Source organism: Balaenoptera ricei, chromosome 2 (assembly GCF_028023285.1).
Source record: "Balaenoptera ricei isolate mBalRic1 chromosome 2, mBalRic1.hap2, whole genome shotgun sequence".
NCBI lineage: Eukaryota > Metazoa > Chordata > Mammalia > Artiodactyla > Balaenopteridae > Balaenoptera > Balaenoptera ricei.
In genome coordinates this window covers 102,027,309-102,050,971 of record NC_082640.1, presented here as the reverse complement: position 1 = coordinate 102,050,971, position 23,663 = coordinate 102,027,309, and the positions used below count along the sequence as shown (strand labels likewise).

Sequence of the window (23,663 nt, the reverse complement as noted above, 5' to 3'; positions counted from 1 at the left end):
AAAATGCAGCAAAGGGCCTCCCTGGTGGCGCAGTGTTTAAGAATCCACCTGCCAATGCAGGGGCCATGGGTTCGAACGCTGGTCTGGGAAGATCCCACATGCCGCAGAGCAACTAAGCCCGTGTGCCACAACTACTGAGCCTGTGCTCTAGAGCCCGCAAGCCACAACTACTGAGCCTGTGTGCCACAACTACTGAAGCGCGAGTGCCTAGAGCCTGTGCTCCACAACAAGAGAAGGCACCGCAATGAGAAGCCCATGCACCACCATGAAGAGCAGCCCGCGCTCGCCGCAATTTGAGAAAGGCTGTGCGCAGCAACGAAGACCCAACACAGCCAGAAAATATATATATAAGTAAATAAAAAATAAGTAAATTAAAAAAATTTTTTTTAAATACAGCAAAGGATCTAAAGTGATAATGCTGGAAGTGAAATTTGGGTAAAATCTAGATGTTATACAAGTTACACTGGAGTTATAGGAGTAGTAGTTAACTATGGAATTGTTGACACCACTGCTATTTGAGAGAATGCATGTCAGAGGAAGCTAGTGAAGGCAAATTTCAAAAAAGAAAAAAAAAGTGGTTATGATGAATGTCCCAGAAGGAATGACACCGCCAAAAATCTTCACACTAAAGGAACTCTTGGAAGTATTTCACAACTTTGGAACACAAAGGGTAAAATTTTGGAAGCTGATCCAAACTGAGAAATATGACAATATGGCAAGGCATAGAAAAGATGCTCACTCTGTATAAGTTATACAAAGAGAAGGCAGGCATGCTTGATGTTATTTTCTAGATGTTTTTGAAAAAAAAAAACTTGAATTTTCAATGTTTCTAATGTTATAAATTACATTGTGCTAAAAAATATGTTTTACTATTTTCATTTCCCAATACATTTATAATTGACAGTAAGAGTTTGTTTTGAGCAAAATTTTTAAAGGCCATGGAACAATTGTTATCTTTTTAAAAAATTTTATTTATCGCTGCGTTGGGTCTTCGTTGCTGCATGCGGGCTTTCTCTAGTTGCGGTGAGCAGGGGCTACTCTTGGTCGCAGTGCATGGGCTTCTCATTGCAGTGGCTTCTCTTGTTGTGGAGCACTGGGATCTACGCGCGTGGGTTTCAGGAGTTGTGGCGCGTGGGCTTAGTCGCTCCGCGACATGTGGGATCCTCCTGGACCAGGGCTCAAACCCATGTCCCTGCATTGGCAGGCAGATTCTTAACCACTGCGCCACCAGGGAATCCCCAATGGTATCTTTCCCATTGATACTAAGATTGCTCTGTATGGTTTCAGCTTGTGTGGACATATATGCAGTAATTCACTACTGTACAAAGTGAGGACTGCCTGTATTTGGTTCCAATTTCTTCACATCCTCACCAACACATTATCTGTCTTTTTGAAAATAGCCATCCTTGTGGGTATGAAGTGGTATCTCATTGTGGTTTTGATTTGTGTTTCCCTAATGACTAATGCACATCTTTTCATGTACTTACTGGCAATTTGTACTTCTTTGGAGAAAAATCTGTTCAAATCTTTTGCCCATTTTAAAATTTATTTATTTATTTATTTTTGACTGCATTGGGTCTTCATTGCTGCTTGCCTGATTTCTCTAGTTGAGGCAAGTGGGGGCTACTCTTTGTTGCAGTGCGCGGGCCTCTCGTTGCTTCTCTTGCTGTGGAGCACGGGCTCTAGGTGCACGGGCTTCAGTAGTTGTGGCACGTAGGCTCAGTAGTTCTGGCGCACAGGCTTAGTTGCTCCGCAGCATGTGGGATCTTCCCAGACCAGGGCTCGAACCCATGTCGCCTGCATTGGCAGGCGGATTCTTAACCATTGAGCCACCAGGGAAGCCCCCATTTTTAAATTAGGTTCATTTCTTTAATTTTCATCTGAATCTATTTGTTAACTCAGCTGATTTTTTAAAAAGTAGGTGAGTTAAGCCCATCTACATTTGTTGATTGGTCTGAATTTTGTTATATTGTTTCACTATGTAGTTTATTTTCTTTGCCTCCCCCCCTCTTTTGATATTGTGTGTAGTTCTAGTTGTAAACTTTATACTGATTTTATATAATACTCTCAGTACTCTCTTTAAATTCTCTGTTGCTTCCCTAATATGTAAGCAATTTTGAAACTACTTCTTACTGCCCCTTCTGTCTATGTAGCCGCTAGTTTTATCCTAGTGTCAATTTGTGTAGTTTTTATTTCTTGATTTCTCAGCTTCAAGTGCTATCTTTTTACTTCTATGTAATACCATTGATGTAATCAGTGAACTTATTTAACTTTCTACCTACTCATCCCTTTGCTCCCATCTTTTGTTGGTTGTAATAATTTTACATTATTTTGATAATGTAAAATTATCTGATTTTGTCTTATCCCCACCCCCATCTTTAATCTTAATTCTTACAGTTGAACACATGCATATATGTAAAATATGCATCTTAAAAATTATTTACTGGGGCTTCCCTGGTGGCGCAGTGGTTGAGAATCTGCCTGCCAATGCAGGGGACACGGGTTCGAGCCCTGGTCTGGGAAGATCCCACATACCGCAGAGCAACTGGGCCCGTGAGCCACAATTGCTGAGCCTGCGCATCTGGAGCCTGTGCTCCGCAACAAGAGAGGCCGCGATAATGAGAGGCCTCCGCACCGCGATGAAGAGTGGCCCCCACTTGCCGCAACTAGAGAAAGCCCTCGCGCAGAAACGAAGACCAACGCAGACATAAATAAATAAATAATAAATAAAAATAAAAAAAAAAAATTATTTACTGATAGACTGTATGGTCAAAATGTTTGGAGACCATTACACTAAATACCTATGTCTTTTAAAGAATTTGTCTGGGCTGACAAAGATAACTTTTAGCTATAGCTCCTTTCTAGGTATACTTTTTTATACTTCAAACCCAAATCCCCAAACATGAGAATTCCCTTTTTTCTTTTTAAATATACACATATAAGATATTTTATTTCAAAAAGCACAGAACATTATACAAGTTTTAAATTTACATTTTGCAATAAAAGATATCAATATATGCATTATTTGTATAACTTCATCATGGATGGAATTTGGATCAGTGGTATAAACATGTGGCAGTCACTAAATATAGATCATCATCACAGTGAACCAAAATGCATAGTTGTTATGAAATGACAAATGACCACTAAGGGGTGAACTCAGCCCATACACCACGATAATAAATTAATTATACAGATATATGTTTTTCTTCACTGTATCATTAAAATTCCTGCTAGCCCCTCACCAAACATTCAAAAAACACAGTTTTGGAGCCATCCTGTTGAACCAGTTCCTCCACATACTACACTAAAGAAAATAAAGTGACTTTTTGCTCATTTTTAAGTAAACTTCATATGCTTAATTAAACTGTTTCCAATGATGAAGGCAAACAACTAGGATATTTGAATATAATTAGAAATCCCTTGGGCTGGGGGCAGCACTGAGAGATGTATGTTCATCTACAGTGCAGAGATCTGAATCAATCTCAGGAAATGGAACTCAATAGGAAATGGGTTCTTTGGCAGTAAAGATCTGACTGGCCATTGCAGGGCAGTCCCTCTGGCAGCTTGAGAGCTTAACTCTAGAATTTATGAAGTGGATAGAGAAAGGTTAGAAATAAAAAATCAATTTATCTTTGCTAAACTGGGACCAATCAATTAGGGCAGAAGTCAGCATCTTCTGTTGCCTAGGCTGGTTCAGACTTCCCAGTCAGACAATCCATCCAACAAAATTATATAAGAAATAAAAGGAAATGTTATAATCGTTTAATCATACTGGCAAATTTGACAAACTGAATACTGAAATTTCTAATCCTCACCCATCAATAGTTAGAAACTGTTTATTGGCGTTGTATCTATTTCCTGATACCTTCTGAATAATAATTATTCAGGTAGAAAATCATGATTGTGATTCTGATGCCTGTTCATGCCAATCCCTTATTGCAAAATCCAGAATTTCTTTACATAAAAATACCAAAAAAATCTAACCCCAAATGTGCATCATCAATCACTTTGCAAATATATTTTTATTTGCTTGCCTTTGCTGAGCAAAAAGAAGGTAGGAAAACATTTATACACATACATGACCGTGGTCACCAAAGGCAAAATAAGACGGTCTTTGAATGTATCTTTCAAACTCCTAACATTACCCCAGAGACAACAGAAGCTAAAATATAAGATTTCAATCTATCTTCTGCCTGCTGTTTTATATCATAAGTTCTTGATATAAAAAGTTAAAGCCAAAAACCAAGAAGTCTATGCACAGATGCAGGAGAGCTCTGTTATTTATAAACAAGATGGCTCAACCACAGCATGTTATAACAGGACACAGACTACTGACCACGTGGCTTTTTTCGTTGGTTATACTACTCATATACCCAGAGTTTATGAAAAGTTTGCACACAGATAACAAATGAAGGATCTGTCTTACAAAGACACAGAATGTTACAGAACAGGCTTAAATCTGATTGTTCTAATTTACAGCTGCCATGATCCATTCATTGGGGGAATTTTCTTATCCTCATTCTATAGATAGTTTACATCAGAATTGCATCAGGTTTCTGAGTCAAATAGAGTGGTGCCACAATCAAGAGATAAGTGAACTCATTTTAGAAACTTGCCTTTGGAAAATGGAAAGTATAATTTCAAAATGCAACAAAGCTAATCCTCACCATCAGAGGTGAGGACTGCAGCCTTTCTTTCATCAGGGATAAATAATGTATACATTATCCTAACTCTTCTTGAGGTCTACAGTAGGAAAAAAAAAGCTTTTCCACACTGGCAGAAATTTGCCTTAGAAATGGAAACTCTGTCCATATAGAAATATAGTTTAGTTTCTGGCTGAAACAGTAAGTGGCACTTTAGGGGCATTTCCTTAAGAGAGAAATTATAAAATTTTTACTTTTTGGAAAACTTTCTCAATTGAAGTATACTGCATGGTTTCTGAATTTCTCTTTAGCTTCAAGGAAGACTAACACAGATTATTAAAATCTTGTCAGTGATCCATTAGCTAAATTAAATTTGGGGGGGAAACACCAAATACAAGTTGTAGAAGAGTCAACCAACATATAAGAATGCCCACAACTGCTTGATGTGACTTCATTTATCAGGTGGACGAAGTGAAGTGGGACAGATTATGAAGGGAAGTAAGTTTTCTGGAACTATTAGCAGAATCAGACACTTGGAGTGAAGAAGCATTTCTTTAGTGTTCTGGAACATAAAATAGATTAATCTATGTCTTTTTTTTTCCCTTTAAGCATATGTTCATTAATTGAAAGAAATACTCCATTAAGGAATATTTTATTGATGTATGTGAATCTGGACATGGAGCAAAAGACCCTCCAACCCTTCCCCAGCCCTCAGTAAGGTCTCCATAATTTTGAATCAGTCTTCATTACTGTCTTCATTCGTGATTCTCCCCAGGCAGAGTTGGAGCTCACAGTAACTGCCAGTTGAATCCGAATAACATCTGATTAGTTTCCTGGCTCCTAGCAATCTCTTCTATGATGCAGTGTTGCTGCCACACCAAATGGAGCTTCCGATACCGCTCACGAGATAAATGAAGGGGGTTGCCCCTCCTTCAGGGGGAGAAAAAAACATGTAAGCTTGAATCAAATAACTACTACATCTTTATTGTTTAAACTAGTCTGAACTTTTGAGATGTTCTTGGAACTGGGAGGAATCACCAGGACAAGGTTTTAAAAGGTATATTTTCCCTTCACCACTGATCACCATGAACTTGGTAAGTTACTTAGCTAATGAAGAAGAAACTTACTCCTTGATTATTCAGAAAAATAGGTCAAGTATACCATGGGCATTATGGGACCCCATTTAAATGGCTAGAAAGGTTTATAACTTGAAGCAGTTCTATTCTTTTTTGAGTGGTTAGCCTGAGTAGGTCTTTAATGGCTTTCTGGCCTCTTACAGTTTATCCAGCTTTGATTTCTGATCTTTGTAGGGTAGAGGTTAGGTCTGAGGTGTAACACTAAGCCCTCAAATTATACGCTGCTCCTCAGAAATACTTAGTTATTATTGTCTTTATGACACAACAAACTTGCTGGTGATTAGCAAGTATTTAAATAAAATTACTCCACACCAATTCTAAGGTTGCACAGTTTGTAACACTGTATAACAGCTAATTCAAAATGACTGAAGTTTGGCCGTTGCCAATGATGGAGAACTGTGAGACTCTCATCCCTGGGGCACTCACATGTCTCAGCTGGTTGGGTATTTTCATATTGCCTAACTAACTTAAAAATTCTGCTTCTTTGTACCTTTCTGGAACAACACAGACCTCTTATCCTCAATCATTAACTACTTTCACCACCCAGCTTTTTCTTCCTGAATCCAAAGACTTTCTCTATACAGGTCAAAAGCTGTTACAATAAAAACAAATCTCCGTATGAACAAAGAGGTTCCAAGCCTCATCTAATAAGCCGATTCATTCTGAATAATATATTGGGTTGATGAAAAATTTCGTTCAGATTTTTCCGTAAGATGTTACAAAAATCCCGAACAAACTTTTTGGCGAAGCCAAAATTTCAAAAGAACACACTTTTAGTTAAACAAAAAGAGCTTATGGTAAGGGGGTCTAATCTTTACCTATATCTACTTTTGGGACTATTGTGGCCTTACCTCCTTTTTCTCATACCCATGAGTGGTACTCCAGTTCCTAACACCAGTGAAGGATACAGAAAATTACAGGATTCTAAGCATTTTTGCTAATGTTTAGAAGCAAAGAAGGCTGACATAGCTGGCTAATAAAAAGTTTCAAGTATTGCAATGGAAACAATGAATATCCATTTTAAACCAAACTCCCTCGCTGGATACTACAGATTTCTTTCTTTTATACATCAGCGTCAATTAAACCTTCTAAGTAATTCTGAAGAAAGGTTGATTAAAAATAATACAGCGTTCAAACATTAGGATGGCGGGGGTCTAAAAATTTTGGAGAAGCACAGACTTGTTGAAAATTATGTGTTACATTTAGGATGGCATCATATTTAATATTTTCAATTTATAGCTATTTAAAAATATCTCTCAGTATTAGCTTTTGTGTTTAAAGAGCTGCCACCATCCATGTACAATAATGTGAGTAAAATTTAAAAAACTTACTTCAGGCCAGGGTCTGTTTCTCCATATTCATCCAAATAAGGGGCTGGATAGGCACAGCCTCTGGCTTTACCTTCAACCAGGACTACTCTACATTCTCTGATTCTAAGGGACAAAACAACCAACAGAAATATTACTAAGTGCATGTATGCAAATGACAGGCACTGTGTCAAAGTTAATCTAGAGAAAAGACATGGTATCTGTTAAGAATTCAGTATAAAGACAATATAGACAAACAGACTAAATTGTGTTTTGTCTAAATAAAAGAGAATGAACATTGCTATTTTTGTTGAAGCTATGGGAAAGGATCAATGGATTTAGGGAAATGGGACCAGTCAGTAATACTGACTAAATATACTGAAGAGAAGAAGGAGGCTGTCCTATGTGAACCATAGGTACCCTGAAAGATGGTGGCTGGGGTTGTTTCTGTCCTATTTCCTGACCTATGACCTGGAGCGGGGGAGGGAGCTTAACAGAAGAATAGAACCATATCTCCTAGTCTGATAACCCTGGGCCAGAAAGAAGGTCATCTATGGAAGTGTCAAGCCTTTTCTGTTTAGAGCCAGCCTCCAACAGTGCACATTATAAAGAACCACTGTAACCCTGAAGGTACTTGGGACTCTTACAGCAGAGGAATGGAAAAATAAAAAATAATGTTCGTGTACATAAGAGATAAGTACTCTAGAGAGAAATTATAAAATAAACAGTTGGAATAGGTAGTGGGTTTACTCGCTGTAGGTACCCTAGAAGAAAATAGGTGTTTGGGCTTTGCTTCCATACACTTATTCTCCTTGTTCCAACAGATGCTGATTAGCAGTGACTACATATTCCCTAGTGAGTGAGATGTTTGGGTTTATATAAACAGAAACTAGATTACATGGGGAGAACGGAAAGAAAAAGCACACGCATCCACTTTGAATTTTTTCTCTCTCTCAGGAAACGTGCACTCTTCTTTCATAAATACAAGAGACTATTGGTCTGTTCTCAGTCATTTGCTAAGACACCAGGGAAAACAATGGTTGGTTGATAGAGGAAGTGAAGCAAATTAAAACATTCAAAGGACAACATAAACTAACAATGTACGTGTCCTTTGAAAATATAAGTTTTAGGACTCTAAACTCTTTCACTATACCTGAGTTTTACACAATACCAGAGTAATCAATATAAAGTCTATCATATTTCATGTTTCCATTTTTTTTTTTTTACCATCTTTATTGGAGTATAATTGCTTTACAATGTTGTGTTAGTTTCTGCTGTATAACAAAGTGAAGCAGCTATACGTATACATATATCCCCATATGCCCTCCCTCCTGCATCTCCCTCCCAACTTCCCTATCCCACCCCTCTAGGCGGTCACAAAGCACCGAGCTGATCTCCCTGTGCTATGCGGCTGCTTCCCACTAGTTATCTATTTTACATTTGGTAGTGTATATATGTCAATGCTACTCTCTCACTTCGTCCCAGCTTACCCTTCCCCCTCCCCATGTCCTCAAGTCCATTCTCCACGTCTGCATCTTTATTCCTGTCCTGCCCCTAGGTTCATTAGAACCTTTTTTTTTTTTAAGATTCCATATATATGTGTTAGCGTACGGTATTTGTTTTTCTCTTTCTGACCTACTTCACTCTGTATGACAGACTATAGGTCCATCCACCTCAATACAAATAACTCAATTTCATTTCAAGTCTACCATATTTGTTTAAGGTTTTCCACAAATAATGAAAATGTGAACAGATTCCAATTTTTAACTTATTTTTAAACTACTTACTTCATATTTTTTAAACTATTATTTACATTTGAGAAGATACTTAAGTATCTTTTCAAATGCAATTGCATGTGAATAACAGGTCTATGCTGTAACTTCTGACAGATCATATCCTATCAACATACTGTCCTGCCATAATGGCCACCAGACTGGATTCAGATTCCTTAAGTTCATTATGAAGCTTCCTACTTACTTTAGGAAAATGCAGACTCCAGCTCCACAGTGAAGGGCATGAAAAATGCAAGCTCCCACCTCTTCCCCATTCACAATTTCTTGGCAGCAAATGTTCTGAGAACACAGTATGGCTCCGCAGAAAAGACAGAGGACAGGGTGCTTTCGCTCGTCATCTGCAGACCGTGGGCACCTCAAAAGGGAAGAAAACATTCAGTATGGTGGAGAAATAATAAAAGCATGATATAATCAGTTAGCAGTGTTTTAGATGTATTAGCAGTGTTTTCATCACTGGCTGCTTTGCAGCAAAGAAAGCTCTTAAAACACAAGTAAACATTTAATTAGATGATTCCTCTTTAATACTTTTCCTTAAGAAGATAACAAAAAGTCTTCTGATTAATTCATAGTACGAAAATTTATTTTTAAATATGCAGTGTTCTGGGAATTCCCACAAAGTGTGGCACTTAAATATGCCTTGAGATTGCGATGCATTTAGAGAATCCAGTCTTCATCTGACATGACCAATTTACAGTCAGCTCCCCCTCTGGATTGGTTTAGTCAATCTTGTGTCCTCAATGTTGGAGCAATGACCTTGAAGTGTACAATTACTGTTGTTGTTTTAACCACAATTTTCAGTAAGGGTTTAAACACATTTCCCCCACTTCTTTGAAGCATTGAGATCTTTAGGGTTGAAAGGGGAGACTGCAGTCTTTGAGTTGATGCACTTTTCCATCTGTGAAACACAGCCAAGTCTTGGGAAAGAAAAAGTGACAAAGTTGACTTGTTTGAACCAAGTAGTACTATGAGATCTGGCCATTTGACACAGTGGCATGCTAGAGCCTTGCTATAATGCCCCCAAGAGGGGTATCACTCTCTGAATTAAAGTGATAATGGCTATCTTTGTAAAAGGAGCTTCTTATACTCCTATCTCTGCTGTATAATGGACATAAAGCAAGCATCAATTTGGACAGAAAAAAATAAATGCAACCCCAGAAGAGATCCAGTGATGTCCACAATTGGGTCAGAATAAAGAGCACCAAAATGAATCTCTAATATGGTATTAACAGTTTATTCTCTGATGCCCACTTTCTTAGGCAAGATAAGAAAATCACTATTCTCTACACAGGAGCAGAGGGACTCCCTGCACAGGTATTCCATTCCTGTCTCCTATAGATGAGGGGGTTCTTTTCACTTCCCGGGTGTTGTTCTTTTTGGATAAAGCCAACATCTTCTTTAACTTTTAGCACAGGATGGCTGAGTCCCATCCTATAGAGGAAAATGGGAGTGATGTCCCTGAAATACAGTCACTGACCAGCCACGCTCCTACACTAGAGATGACTCAGTCTTAATGGAAACCAGTAGTAACAATACAACTGGAAGAGAGCATAAGATTTATTATCATTTTTACTTGAAACCAATAAGTACTAATATCATTCAGGAGCATCGTCACTGTGATTAATGATTAACACTCTTCTCAGAGCCAACAGCATGATACCCTTGAATGCCTAGAAAACAATATCTATTCAGAGGGTGTCTGTGATACCAATGCAGCCCCAAGATTAGGAAAGTCACTGAATTTGGAGCTGGATGCAGTCTCTGAAATCATCCAGCTAATTTTTGGAGGGCTGAGAGGTAAAGTGATTCAGTCACTTCCTTAGTTGGCTGACCTTAATCTGCCTGAGACAAGCAGCAAGGGAGCTGAAACTGAGGTCAATTTTAACTGGTAATAGAGGCTGAACTATGGGCTGCCCAAGCTCCTGATGGGCCAGTTAAACTCCCTGGCTTTGTGGCTCAAAGCAATGGTTATAACTAAATAAGAGAATTTCCTTAGTCATTCTGTAGGGTGGTGATTCTCAGAGTGGGCCAAAGAAGGGCTCTTCAAGCCCTTAAGATGACCCTGAACTGCATTCTCTCCTTTTGAGTCCTTCAAATGACAGCAAGTTATTTAACATATAACTAAAGACTAAGTCACCTTACAGATCAAGGCAGTTAACTGGAATTATTAATTAGTATCCTTAAATTTGAGAGTTAGTTGTGTTTACTGAGAGCTCTAATTAAGTTTACTAAGAAGTTTAGCTGTTGCACAAAGCTTAGGAACATTACAAAACGCCTAACTGAGCTTTGGAATTTCTGCAATTTTGGAAAACGATGCCTTGTCACCAGTACTTTATCAATGGAGTCTTGAATAGGCTTTGATTTTCAAGCTACTGAGATTCTTGCCTTTTAATTACTAGTTACTGCTAGTTTCATGTCATCATTATCAGTCTGGTTTGCTATGGGTGGTGTGTGATGCAACTGGATTGTCAAGGATACAGAACTGCACCAATAATAATTTTGGCTTATTATTTTCAAGATGATGCATTGTGATTCAAATATGAAATATTCACAAACCAATGGCTGAAGCAGATACAAATATGATTTCTCCATTCAGTGACATTTCACTGGTGGTGTGCTGCTCATTAATTTATGCTATTCAAATAACTTGCACCATATTATAGAAGGCAAAACAAAAATTACGGTTAACCTTATTGAACATAATTTTATCATATAGCATCATGGGTTTAAGCTCATGTTGTTCTCTTATAAAAGTAACTAACAGGTAATTCATACATGGTATTAGCAATGAGCACAATGTAACTTGTTTTTATTGCTTCTCACTAGTCTTTATCAGCTAGTATTTTTTTCATTTGAAAGTGATCAGTGAAAGGGAAGACGAAGATAAAAGGAAGTTTGAGAAACACTGCTTTAGAGTAGTGTTTAACCTGACTGAGGCAGGAGGAACATGGTGCCAGAAGAGGCTAACGGGTATACTCCTCTTTCCAATACCCAGGCTTGCGCTTTGAGTCACAGTGTTGTCTGTTTTACTGTTATAATGGGCTTCCATATAAGATTGTGTTTGGGAAAAAAAAGTGTTCTTCAGTGTTATTTCAGTGAATGAATGTGGTCACCACACTGTAATGCATGTAAAACAGTGTTTAAAGACACATGTATAAAAGATATTTCTAAGACTGCTACTTGCTTGGGAAGTTGAGAACAGTGCGGTTCCTCTACCAGAACAACTACTGATCTGGCAAGAACTGTCTGAAGCAATTATTCTGGGAACTCAGAGTCGGGACAAACAGTTGCAGTGTCCAGAGGAGTGCTTGACAAAAATGAGGCTAGTAAATTTCAGTGAATTTTGGCATTCTGTGTAGTGGTTACCATCCCTTATCCCCCAGCCCCACAGCAGGTAGCTATGGGGGTGGCTGCCCACAATCCTGGTGCAGCATGCTGGTGCCAAGGTGGGCAAGAGGGACCTTGTCTTCAAAAATTAGGGTTGTATGTTTAGTTTTGCCTGGCAGTTCACTGAGGGGCCGGCACAGAAAATGACCATTGTTTCAGCTCCCGTGGGCTGAAGCAGCTTCCTTGGCGGTGATGGTAGTAGAGGGGATTTAAAGAGGCAGAATAGTCTTCATATCTTTTCTTCTCTTTTTTTTTTTTCTTATTGCATCCAGGCATTTAAGGAAATCTCTGTCAGTTACTGGCTGACCACAGAGATGATGGAACACAGACTTCAGTGAACACACAACGAATAGAGTCTTTGCAAAAATAGTTTGGAAAAGTCACTAAAACAAACAGATAACTACAGCCTTTATCAAGCAACAATGGCAATTCCTGGGATGTGGTAAGAATCTGATTTCCAGAGTTATTACATTACAATACTCAAAATGTCCCATTCTCAACAAAGCTTACAAAGAAACAGAAAAGTATGGCCCATTCACAGGAAACAAAAAAGAGACTGACAGAAATCATCCCTAAGGAAGCCCAGCCATGAGACATAATAAACAAAGACTTTAAATTAACTCTCCTAAATATGCTCTTTGAAAGAAACCATTAACAACAACAACAAAAAAAACCTAATGGAAATCAGGAAAGTTGCAGGGTACAAGATCAACAGACAAAAATCAGTTGTGTTTAAATACACCAGCAAGGCTTCCCTGGTGGCGCAGTGGTTAAGAATCCGCCTGACAATGCAGGGTACACAGGGTTCGAGCCCTGGTCCAGAAAGATCCCACATGTCGCGGAGCAACTAAGCCCGTGCGCCACAACTACTGAGCCTGCGCTCTAGAGCCCGCGAGCCACAACTACTGAAGCCTGCGCGCCTAGAGCCTGTACTCTGCAACAAGAGAAGCCACTGCAATGAGAAGCCCGCGCACCGCAACAAAGAATAGCCCCTGCTCACTGCAACTAGAGAAAGTCCGCGTGCAGCAACGAAGACACAATGCAGCCAAAAATAAATAAATACATACATACACCAGCAATGAACAATCCAAAAAGGAAATTAAGAAAACAATTTCATTTACAATAGCTTTCAAAAGAATAAAATACCTACGAATAAATATAATCAAGGAGGGAAAAGTCTTGCACACTGAAAACTACAAAACATCACTGAATGAAATTCAAGCAGGCCTAAGTATAGAAGGCATCCATGTTCATGGACTGGAAGACAATACTGTTAAGAAGGCAACACTCTCCAAAGCAATCTATAGATTAATGCAATCTCTATTAAAATCCCAATTGCCTCTTTTGCAGAAATGAAAAAGCCAATTCTCAAATTCCAATGTAATTGCAAAGGACCCCATATAGTCACAACAGTATTGAAAAAGAAAAAGTTGGAAAGCTCTCATGTTACAATTTCAAAGCTTACTACAAAGGTACAGTAATTTAAATATGTGGTACTAGCATAAGGATAGACTTATAGACCAATGGAATAGAATTGAGAGTCCAGAAATAAACCCAAACATCTGTGACCAATTGATTTTCAAAGTAGGTGCCAAAACTATTTAATGAGGGAGAAAGAACAGTCTCCAAAAATGGTGCTGGGACAACTGGAAACCACATGAAAAAAAGAATGAAGTTGTACCTCCTACCTTATTCCAAAAATTAATTCAAAACAGATACACAGCCTAAATATGAGCTAAAACTATAAAATTATTTGGAAAAAACATGGGACTAAATCTTCATGATCTCAGATTTGGCAACAAATTCTTAGTTTTGATACCAAAAGCACAAGCAACAAAAGAAAGAAACATAAAATGGACTCATACATCAAAGGACATTATGAAGAATATGAAAACACAACTTATAGGAGGAAATATTTGCAAATTAAAATCTAATAAGGGTTTAATATCCAGAAGATAAAAAGAACTCTTACAACTCAACAACAAAAAAGATAGTGCAATTATAAAATGGGCTTGGGATTGCCATATATACACTAATATGTATAAAATAGATAACTAATGAGAACCTGCTGTATAGCACAGGGAACTCCACTTCGCTGTACAGTAGAAACTAAAACAACATTGTAAAACAACTATACCCCAATTAAAAAATTTTAAAAATAAAAAATAAAATAAAATAAATGAAAAATAAATAAATAAACAAAATGGGCAAAAAACTTGAACACACATTTCTCCAAAGAACATATACAAATCTGTAACAAGCACACAAAAAGACGTTCAACATCCTTGATCATTAAGGAAATGTATATCAAACCGCAGTGAGCTACTATTTTTCACCCACTGGGATTGCTTTAATTAAAAAACAAAAAGCAAACAAACCAGAAAATAAAAAGTGCTGGTGAGAATATGGAGAAACAGGAGCCCTCATACATTCTGGTGGGAATGTAAAATGGTGCAGCCATTGTGGAAGACAGTTTAATGGTTCCTCAAAATGTTAAAAATAGGATTACCATAATGATCCAGCATTCCACTCCTAGGTATAGATACCCAAGAAAAATTAAAATATATGTCCAACCAGAAACTTGTACATGAATGTTTATAGTAGCATTATTCATAATAGTCAAAAGAGGGAAACAACCTAAATGCCCACCAATGGATGAATAGATTAATGAACTTTGGTATATACATACAATGAAATATTATTTAGCCAAGAAAGGAATGAAGTACTGATACATCCTACAACTTGGATGAACCTCAAAGACATACTAAGTGAAAAAAGCCAGACACAAAAGGTCATAGATTGTATGATTCCTTTTATATAATATATCTAGAATAGGTAAATCCATGGAGACAGAAAGCAGATTATCAGTTACTACAGAATCGGGAAAGAGCGGGATGGAGAATGATTATTTAGTGGATGCAAGGTGTTTCCCTGGGGTGATCAAAAAGTTTTGAAATTAGAGAGAAATAGTGGTCGCACAACATTGGCAATACACTAAATGCCAATGAATTATACAAAATTGTATGTTATGTGATTTTCACCTGAATTAAAAAAAAAAGATTGAAAATCACTGTTACAGAGGATGCTCAGTGGTCGCTTTTTAAAAAAGTTTGCTAGTGGTGCTGAGTTTGCAAGCTCAAAAAAGTTTTAAATATATATTTCTTCTTACCTGAAATGAGAAGCTTGATTTAGGAGGCAGCTATAGTCATCAGGAAGCTCTATCAAACTATTTCTTTTTCTAGGGTACCTAGAAATATAATTTAAATGGCAATTTTATTTTATGAGTAAATAAGCCCAGATCAAAAACAGACCAAATAATAGAAGGAAGAATGTTTTAAAAATAACGAGAGGAGGGGAATTCCCTGGTGGTCCAGTGGTTAGGACTCTGTGCTTCCACTGCAGGGGGCATGGGTTTGATCCCTGGTCTGGTCGGGGAACTAAGATCCCACAAGCCGTGTGACGTGGCCAAAAAAAAAAAAAAACAACAGTTTAAGGATTCATATTTGCAATCCATAGTAATGGACAACTACTGAAGCCCATGTGCTCTAGGGCCCGCTGCCGCAACTACTGAAGCCCGCGCACCTAGAGCCCGTGCTCCGCAACAAGAGAAGCCACCGCAATGAGAAGCCTGCACACCACAACGAAGAGTAGCCCCTGATCACCACAACTAGAGAAAGCCCGTGCACAGCAAGAAAGACCCAACACAGCCAAAAAATATAAATAAATAAATAAATTAATTAATTAAAAAAAAATTGTCCTTGAGGAAGAGATGGATTTTGATTAAACCATAACTTAAGGGAGATAGGGGGGCTGAAGAAAAGTTTTGCTGGGTAGTCTCTAAGCTTATAGAAAGGAAGAGATGGGGAGGAGGGAATAGTTTTATTTATATCTTTATTCTCAAAAAAAAAAAAAAGTGGTTTATATGAATACTGTCACTACCCTCTCATTTTAATACACTAGCAACTCCAAGAAGCCTTTTAACAGGTATGCACTAGCTTAAGGAACAGGTTCTGGTGGTGTCAAACAATTTAAGAGGGAAAGGACAGCCACTCCAAGAAAAAAATCAACTGTATGAAGAATCAAATTTCCAGCAAAGACCTAACAGAAATGTAAGAAATAATGTGCTGAGTGAGAATGAAGACAACAGACTAGAAAGCATGCTCATCAACCAACTACTTTTGGAAACACAACTTGTACATGGGGAAGGATTGAGAAGTAAAACCAACCTGACTATGGCGCTTTTTTGCTTCAAACAGTTTAGTAAGGCAGGGTCTGTACACCATCTATATGGGGAGCAGAGAGAAAAAGCAAATGGGTCATCACAACTTCAGTGGAATATTCATGGAGCCATCCTCTCCAAACCTCTGTCCCTTCTTTCCATGTGCCCTCTGCTAGACTTCTTTTACCTTACATCTTGTCCCCCTTTCTTCTCCCTTTTTCTCCCCTTCTTTTTTCTGTCTATTTACCCCCCTCTTTTATTAATTTCTTTTTTAAAAGGTTATCTATCACTAGAAATACAGAAACCACTCTGAGTATTTTAACAAGAGGGAATTTAATACTAGGAATTGGAAATAAAGGTGACAGAAGGGCTGAGAAGCCAACCAGGGGTCAAAAAAGGCAAGGCAACCCAAAGATTAGCCAATAACAGGAAGCTACTACCCTTCCCAGGCTGCAGGAACAAAATAATATTTTTGGAGTGGTTTTGTTGGAGCTCAGGGTCACTGGTGGATGCTAGAACTACAGTAGACTTGTCTGGTGGGAACTAGATGTTCTGACATCCAGTAGAACATCAGTAGAACTGACAGTAGCCACTGTCAGGGATGCCCCACAAGGCAGAGAGAGGTGGCCTAAACACAGGTTTCTCTCTTCCTCCTGACCTCCAATATCTTGCCAGTGCCTCCCACAGGCTGAAGCCAACAGACGAGGGAGGGAGACCGGGAAATATGGCCTACAGAGGTCAGTCTCCTGCCTTTCAGAGCAGATAATGAGGAAAGGCTTTGAGGCAAGCAGAGCCAGGAGTGGTACAGACTTTGTTTCAAAGTACGAATTTTTAACATTAAACTAGAATAGCAAGTTAAAAATGTATCGACTCCAACAAAATAAAAGTAAAATTAGTATAACCTACTGTGATTGCATTCAACACAAAGCATGATACTGATTTTTTTTTTTTGAATTCATTTTTATCACACTGAAAATCAGAATACCTCATGAGAAATGAGAAAACACAGAAAAGAACCCAAAAGAAGAGGTAAGAGCACAGAGAAAGGTGTCAAGAGATGGGCGGACATTCACACAAATCCTGACATGGGCATGCAGGGAAAAAGACACTGATTAAAGAAGAAGGAGAAAGAAAAAGGGTAGAAAATTGAAAAGACTAAAGGAAATCATGGGTGTGATACTGTGACTGATAACATTAAAAAAAGAGACAAGCCCCAAATGGAAGTTACTTGTGCTAAGCCCACATCCATCAAACCAAGACTTAACACCTAAACCTAATTGCAGTTTCAACCTTCCCCAGAAATGAAATCTTTACCCATCGGTCTGGAATTTCCTGGTCAGTACCAGTGAGGTAATCTGCCTAACAGATCCTTTTGTCCCGCAAAGGAAGGTGACCTTGCCTGAAATAATCCTTTTTTCATTTATGCCTTCCTTGTCCCACCTCCTTGCTGACTATAAAAGGCTCCTTTCTACTTGCTAGATGGGATGCTGCCCATTCATGAATCATTTAATAAAGCCAATTAGATCTTCAAACTTAATTTTTTTAACAATAATAAATATATTTGGTCTCTGACCCAGTTCCTGGCACAGACGGGTCAGCACAACTTCAGCACTGAGCTTCCAAAACCCTTGGAACTTCCTAAGTGATGTGAGTGAAAAAGGTGTCTTTTGTTACGTTAACAAAGCGGCTTTTGAACAAAAGGGTGAGGGCTGGTAGCCAGGAGAACTAACCACGTGACTAGAGGGTTGGAACTTTCAGCCTCCCCTTACCCACCAGCCTCTGGGGAGGGAAGAGGGCTGGAGGATGAATCAGTCGCCAACAGGCCAATGGTTTACTCAATCACGCTTACGTAATAAAGCTTCCATAAAACCTCTAAAGGACTTGATTTGGAGAGCTTACAGGTTGGTGAACACGTGTCGATTCAGGGAGAGTGGTGTGCTCAGAGAGAGAGGGTGGAAGTTCTGCTGCCTTTCCCTCATACCTTGCCCTATGTGTCTCTTCCATCTGGCTGGCCCTGAGTCATATGCTTTGATAAAAAACTGATGATCTAGTAAGGAAAACGTTTCTCTGAGTTCTGTGAGCTGCTCTACAGATTGCCTTTTGGTGAGCACAGGTGACAACCTGGACTGTGCTGGCTCTTTCTGAAGTATGTGGGGATGGGGTCGTCAGTTTTATGGGACTGAGCCCTTAACCCATGGAATCTGACAGCACCTCCAGGAAGACAAGAGTCAGGATTGAGCTGAACAGCAGGACACCCAGCTGATGTTGCAGAATTACTTGCTGGATGCGTGGGAAAAACAACCCCCCACCCCACAACAAGTATTGGAATTGGATGCCAGAATCTTTAATGGGGGAAATAAAGTAAGAGTAACATGATGAGAACTGATTATTAAAATGATGGTATATGTCAATTATATCTCAAAAAAAAAAAAAGATGGAAAATGGTGGCAGCAAAGATAGGGTAAGGAGATTGGAGGTTTGGAGGGTAGAGAGTGATCAGAAGGGCCAGTACGTAATGGGGTAGGAAGAAATTTTTAATAAAAAAAGACACACTTTTCCACAGGAAATTTAACTAGGTATATCTTTGATCTACCAAACGACCTTTATTTCCTCCCCAGTCACCCTGCTGAGAAATGTGCTACCATATGAGATATGCTACTATTGTAGCCCCACTTTGGGTTCCTCTGATGTTTAACTGTGACTGTACTGCTGCTTACAACAGGACCTACCCTCACTCCACCCACCCGCCACCCCATTTAAAACTGGGATGAGATAGCAGCTGTGGGGAAAATAAGCACCATGAATGGTAGTCATGGTGGAACAACCAGAAATTCCAGCTGCCCATTGCTGCTGGTCTTATCCCCAACTCCTTTTGTGTGTGAATTAGGAATCTCGTATATTTTTGTCACCCCGTCAAACGATGCTAATCAATCTAAAAGCTTAGCAAATATTTTTAATTTAACATTTCCAAACTGTATAATAACCCAATAATGATATTTTACCCCCACAGTACCTCTGCAGGAGGGGCCTTACAGTATCCCAATATTTCTGGAAAAGCAGGAACAAATTTGTGGGTAAACATAAATAGCTACAGAGTGCACTGTACTCTCCTTCTGCAGGATCTGCAAGGAAATAAAAATACATTTAATAAGTACATTATTCTTACCTGGTCAACAATAGAGTTTCTACATTGTTTATGCTCATTTCTATACTCTGTCTATACATAGTATACTTTGTACTCTATAAAACTGTGGGTGACAAGACACAGTGATTTTTTTTTTTTTTTTTTTACAGTGATCCTTTTAAATCTGATTGAGTCATTCTCCTGATCAGACTTCTCCAACATCAAACTAGCACAAAAATACAAAAGTCCTTATTGTGGCATAAAGGCCCTACCTGATCTGGACCTCATCTCCTACCACCCTCCCCCTGTTCAATAGGCTTCGGCCACTCATCTCTACTATTCCTCGACTATGTCAAGCAAAGCCTTTGCAGTTATTGTTCCTTCTGCTTAGGAATACTCTTCCTTCAATCACCCGCCCAGTTCAACCCTATCTCCTTTTTCAATGTCCCTTTGCTCAATATCTCCTCACAGAGAAGGCTTCCATGACTCTACCCCAGCATTCTCTACTCCCATAACCTGCTTTATTTTTCTTTGCAGCACTTATTACCATTTCACATTATACTATATATATTTATCTGTTTGTTTATATTTCATCTCCTCTCAAAAGAAAGGACTTTATCTTATCCACTGCCATACTACAGCACTGACTAGATAATATATGATTTTTTTTAAAATGAAAACAACAGATCTGTACTGACAACCACTTGGAAAGTAGCATCGTATTTATACAGAATCAGAACAAACCTACATCTAACAAACCCTACTGAACTGAGTTCAAGATATAGAACCCTCTTAAGGCTGACCTGAGAAAAGGACAAAAGAAAGAATCTCTGAGCAAATTTGATGACTCTTCCAAAATCATACAAACCTGATTTTTACCCATACAGAGCCACAAGGAAACCTTCTCTACCTTGAGGTAGATTTAAGGCAAGTAAAGGAGAAAGGAAATGATTCTGTTACTCAAATACACATAGCCTTGGTTTATCACAACAGGCCTTTCCCAGCAGCATTTTAACTCTTTCACAATAGATACAGTCATATGCTCAAAATCCAAGAAACAGAGTATATAATAAAAATTTCCTCCTACCTAGCCAAACAGTTCTCTTCCCTTAAAAGCAACCAATCTTTCTAATTTCTTGTATACCCTATCCATTATACTCTGCGTGCAGGCATTTTGTAAGCTCAAGTACAAAATCTGTACATAGATAGGAGCCATGAATAGGTTTTGCAGACTGTGAGGCTAATGTGGTTTCTGGCCTCACCTTTTACCTACACCAGGGCAGGGGCGCACACATGTTTGGAACGAACACTGATGAAACAGGTGAGGAATGAAGTGGTTTTGCCTGCTCTCACCTTGTATTCTTGAGGTTGCAGGTAACAAAAAAAGTTTTATTTACTACTCTGTGATTTCATTTTCCTACTTACTGGTAAATAGTTCTTCAGGTGGAGTTACTCCAAGTAAATAGTGGAAAAACAATGCAGCACAGCGAAGATAAGGGATGATGCCATTCTTCAACGAGACCCATAAATACCAGCCAGGAATACCACACCCAATGCAGCTAAGAGGCAATAATTCCAGAACAGAACAGAATACAGATCAGACTAAAACCTAGACTGTAAACACATCCCCTTTCAAAAACATAGCTAAGCATTAAATAATTTTTTATCCATTTAATTTTTAAATATTTAAAACAAAATATTTAACTAGCTAAAGAAAACCACAAATCTTGCATTTTTTACCAGGTAGATGTTTAAGGCAAAGAACTACTTTTTTCTTTCCCCTAACCCTTGTAATGAAATGTGGAGCAAATATATTTAGCAATAACTAACCAAAGCAGCCAAGTTAGCTAAAAAGAAAAAAAAAAAGTTAATACTTTCCTGATTTCTGTATTAAAATTGGTGATTTGCAGGGCAGTGAAACTAATCTATATGATACTATAATCTTACAACATAAAGAGTGAACCTTAAAGTAAATATGGACTGTAGTTAATAACAATGTATCAATACTGGTTCATCAATTTAACAAATGTACCACACAAATGCAAGACATTAATAATGGAGAAATTGGTGGAGGGAGGGAGGAAATGGGAACTCTTTGTACTTTCTATTCAATCTTTCTGTAAACCTAAAACAGCTCTAAAAAAGTCTATTAACATAAAAATAAATACACATGCACACATATTCAGTACTTAAACTAAAAAAAAAAGTTGACTGGCGAAGAAGATGAAAACAAAGAGCAGAACGTGGCAGCAGACGAAGCGCAGCAGAGCACTGTACCGTACTTTTGGTTTTAACCTCTGCGTTGCCAATACACTTCACATACTATTCACAGCAGCCTTAAAAAACCTCTAGGTAGTTAAGTGTATTAACTGTATGAATTGCTTTAAAAGGGCAACCTATTTTCAACTTTTTACATTTATTTAAATTCTAACTGCTGCATATTGTTAAAATTCTATCACCTTTTGCCTATGTTCCCATAACAGTTTACAAGAGTAAAGATGTGTCAAAACTTGTCTTAGACTCAGAAACAAATGAATGGGTAGGTTTTACTTGTTGTTATTCCAAAAGCCTTTTAACTGATTTTTAAAAACTGGAATTAAAATGGTTCAAAAGTTATACTGCCAAACAACTGAACAAAGATGTGGAATTATAAAAACAATACTGAAATAGACTGGACTAATGGACTGTTACTCACCCGCTTGTATACTGAGAAACTTCTGCCAAGAAAGAAGATGCAGAACGAGCCTCTTCACTCTCTTCTTGAATTTGTGCAAGGGGGAGGCCTGAAAAAGAAATTCTGAAAGATAAATCTATGAATTTGCTATTCAATTAATCAATTAAACCTCAATTTCATGGTTCCAGGAAAATAAGCAATGTCAACTCAACTGAGGTTCTTTCCCTTGTTCTCAGTCTAAATTGTTGATCCTGAATATTAAAACTGTTACATAAACTTTATCAGTATGTTAGCTAGAGAAACAAATAGGGCAGAATCACAGCCTTGCTAAACATGAGGTTTAATAAATATTTACCTCATTATAACATGACCAGGTAAATAAATTAGTGGTCATCTACCTGCTCGGGGTTCCTAGCTGTCCTGGCTAGCAGGCAGAAATTCAACCTCTAGAAAGGAAAGTGGGTTGCTGTTCTGCCTTCTTGCTCAAGCAAAGAGACACATAAAAAGAATCTTGTGGGGTTATTTTCCTCCATAATCTATCCTTAATCTTTAGTAGGACCATCCTAAACCTTTCCAGCGACTGCCACCTCTCCCATTTAAGTTAAAATTCTGTGTAAGCCACTGAAGTTGTCTGAACTTTAGTTTTATTGTATTAAAATGGGGATAAAAATGCCTACCTTCACTCTGCTGCGAGGGATGGGTACAGCACATTTGAGTAGTACTCTCTTGTTTTAAAAATATTTTGTTTATCCATTAATTCATCTGAAAGGCCACAGTTAAAATTACCCTGAGTCTCTTACCTTGAATATTGCCAGTTTTTTTCCTTTTTCAATTAAGGTTTCTTTAGAAAATATACTTTTTTTTTAAAGGAAAATATATCATGAACTCATACTGGTATTTCCAATTTAAATGTAAGAGTTCAATATTTGTATATGACTTTTTTCCCAGTATGAGGTAAATTTTACATGCAATAAAATGCACAAATATTAAATGCACCATTTAATGAATTTTGACAAATGCACACACCCATGTAACAAGATCTTTTTACATTAATAAACTTTATTTTTTAAAGCAGCTTTAGGTTCACAGCAAAACTGAGAGAAAAGCACAGATTTCCCATATACCCACTGTTCCCAAACACCTACAATCTCTCCCACTATCAGCACCATTCACCAGGACTGGCACATTTGTTACAACCTATATTGACACATCATTATCACCCAAAGTCCATAGTTTACATTAGAGATAACTCTTGCTGTTGTACATTCTGTAGGTTTTGACAAATGTATAAGATGTATCCATTAGTATAGTATCCCACAGAGTAGTTTCATTAAACCCTAAAAACCCTCTGTGCTCTGCCTATTCACCTCTCTCTCCCCT

At 38.2% G+C, this 23,663-nt stretch overlaps 1 protein-coding gene across 6 annotated transcripts in view; it reads right to left on the bottom strand.

Annotated features, from left to right (window-relative positions):
• Positions 1-2,966: 2,966 nt before the first annotated feature.
• UBR1 (ubiquitin protein ligase E3 component n-recognin 1) overlaps positions 2,967-23,663 on the bottom strand; it is a 144,747-nt gene continuing 124,050 nt past the window's right edge. For 5 of the 6 annotated variants that reach the window (XM_059913490.1, XM_059913495.1, XM_059913492.1 and 2 more), the window contains 8 exons: positions 22,305-22,392; positions 21,035-21,168; positions 19,499-19,607; positions 16,493-16,549; positions 15,436-15,513; positions 9,067-9,237; positions 7,114-7,215; positions 2,967-5,576 (listed from right to left, as the gene is read on the bottom strand). In XM_059913490.1, the coding sequence (XP_059769473.1) occupies positions 5,435-5,576; positions 7,114-7,215; positions 9,067-9,237; positions 15,436-15,513; positions 16,493-16,549; positions 19,499-19,607; positions 21,035-21,168; positions 22,305-22,392 (881 nt within the window). In that variant the 3' untranslated portion in view covers positions 2,967-5,434. The remainder of the gene's footprint in view (positions 5,577-7,113; positions 7,216-9,066; positions 9,238-15,435; positions 15,514-16,492; positions 16,550-19,498; positions 19,608-21,034; positions 21,169-22,304; positions 22,393-23,663) is intronic. The other variant, XM_059913491.1, reaches the window with a different exon arrangement.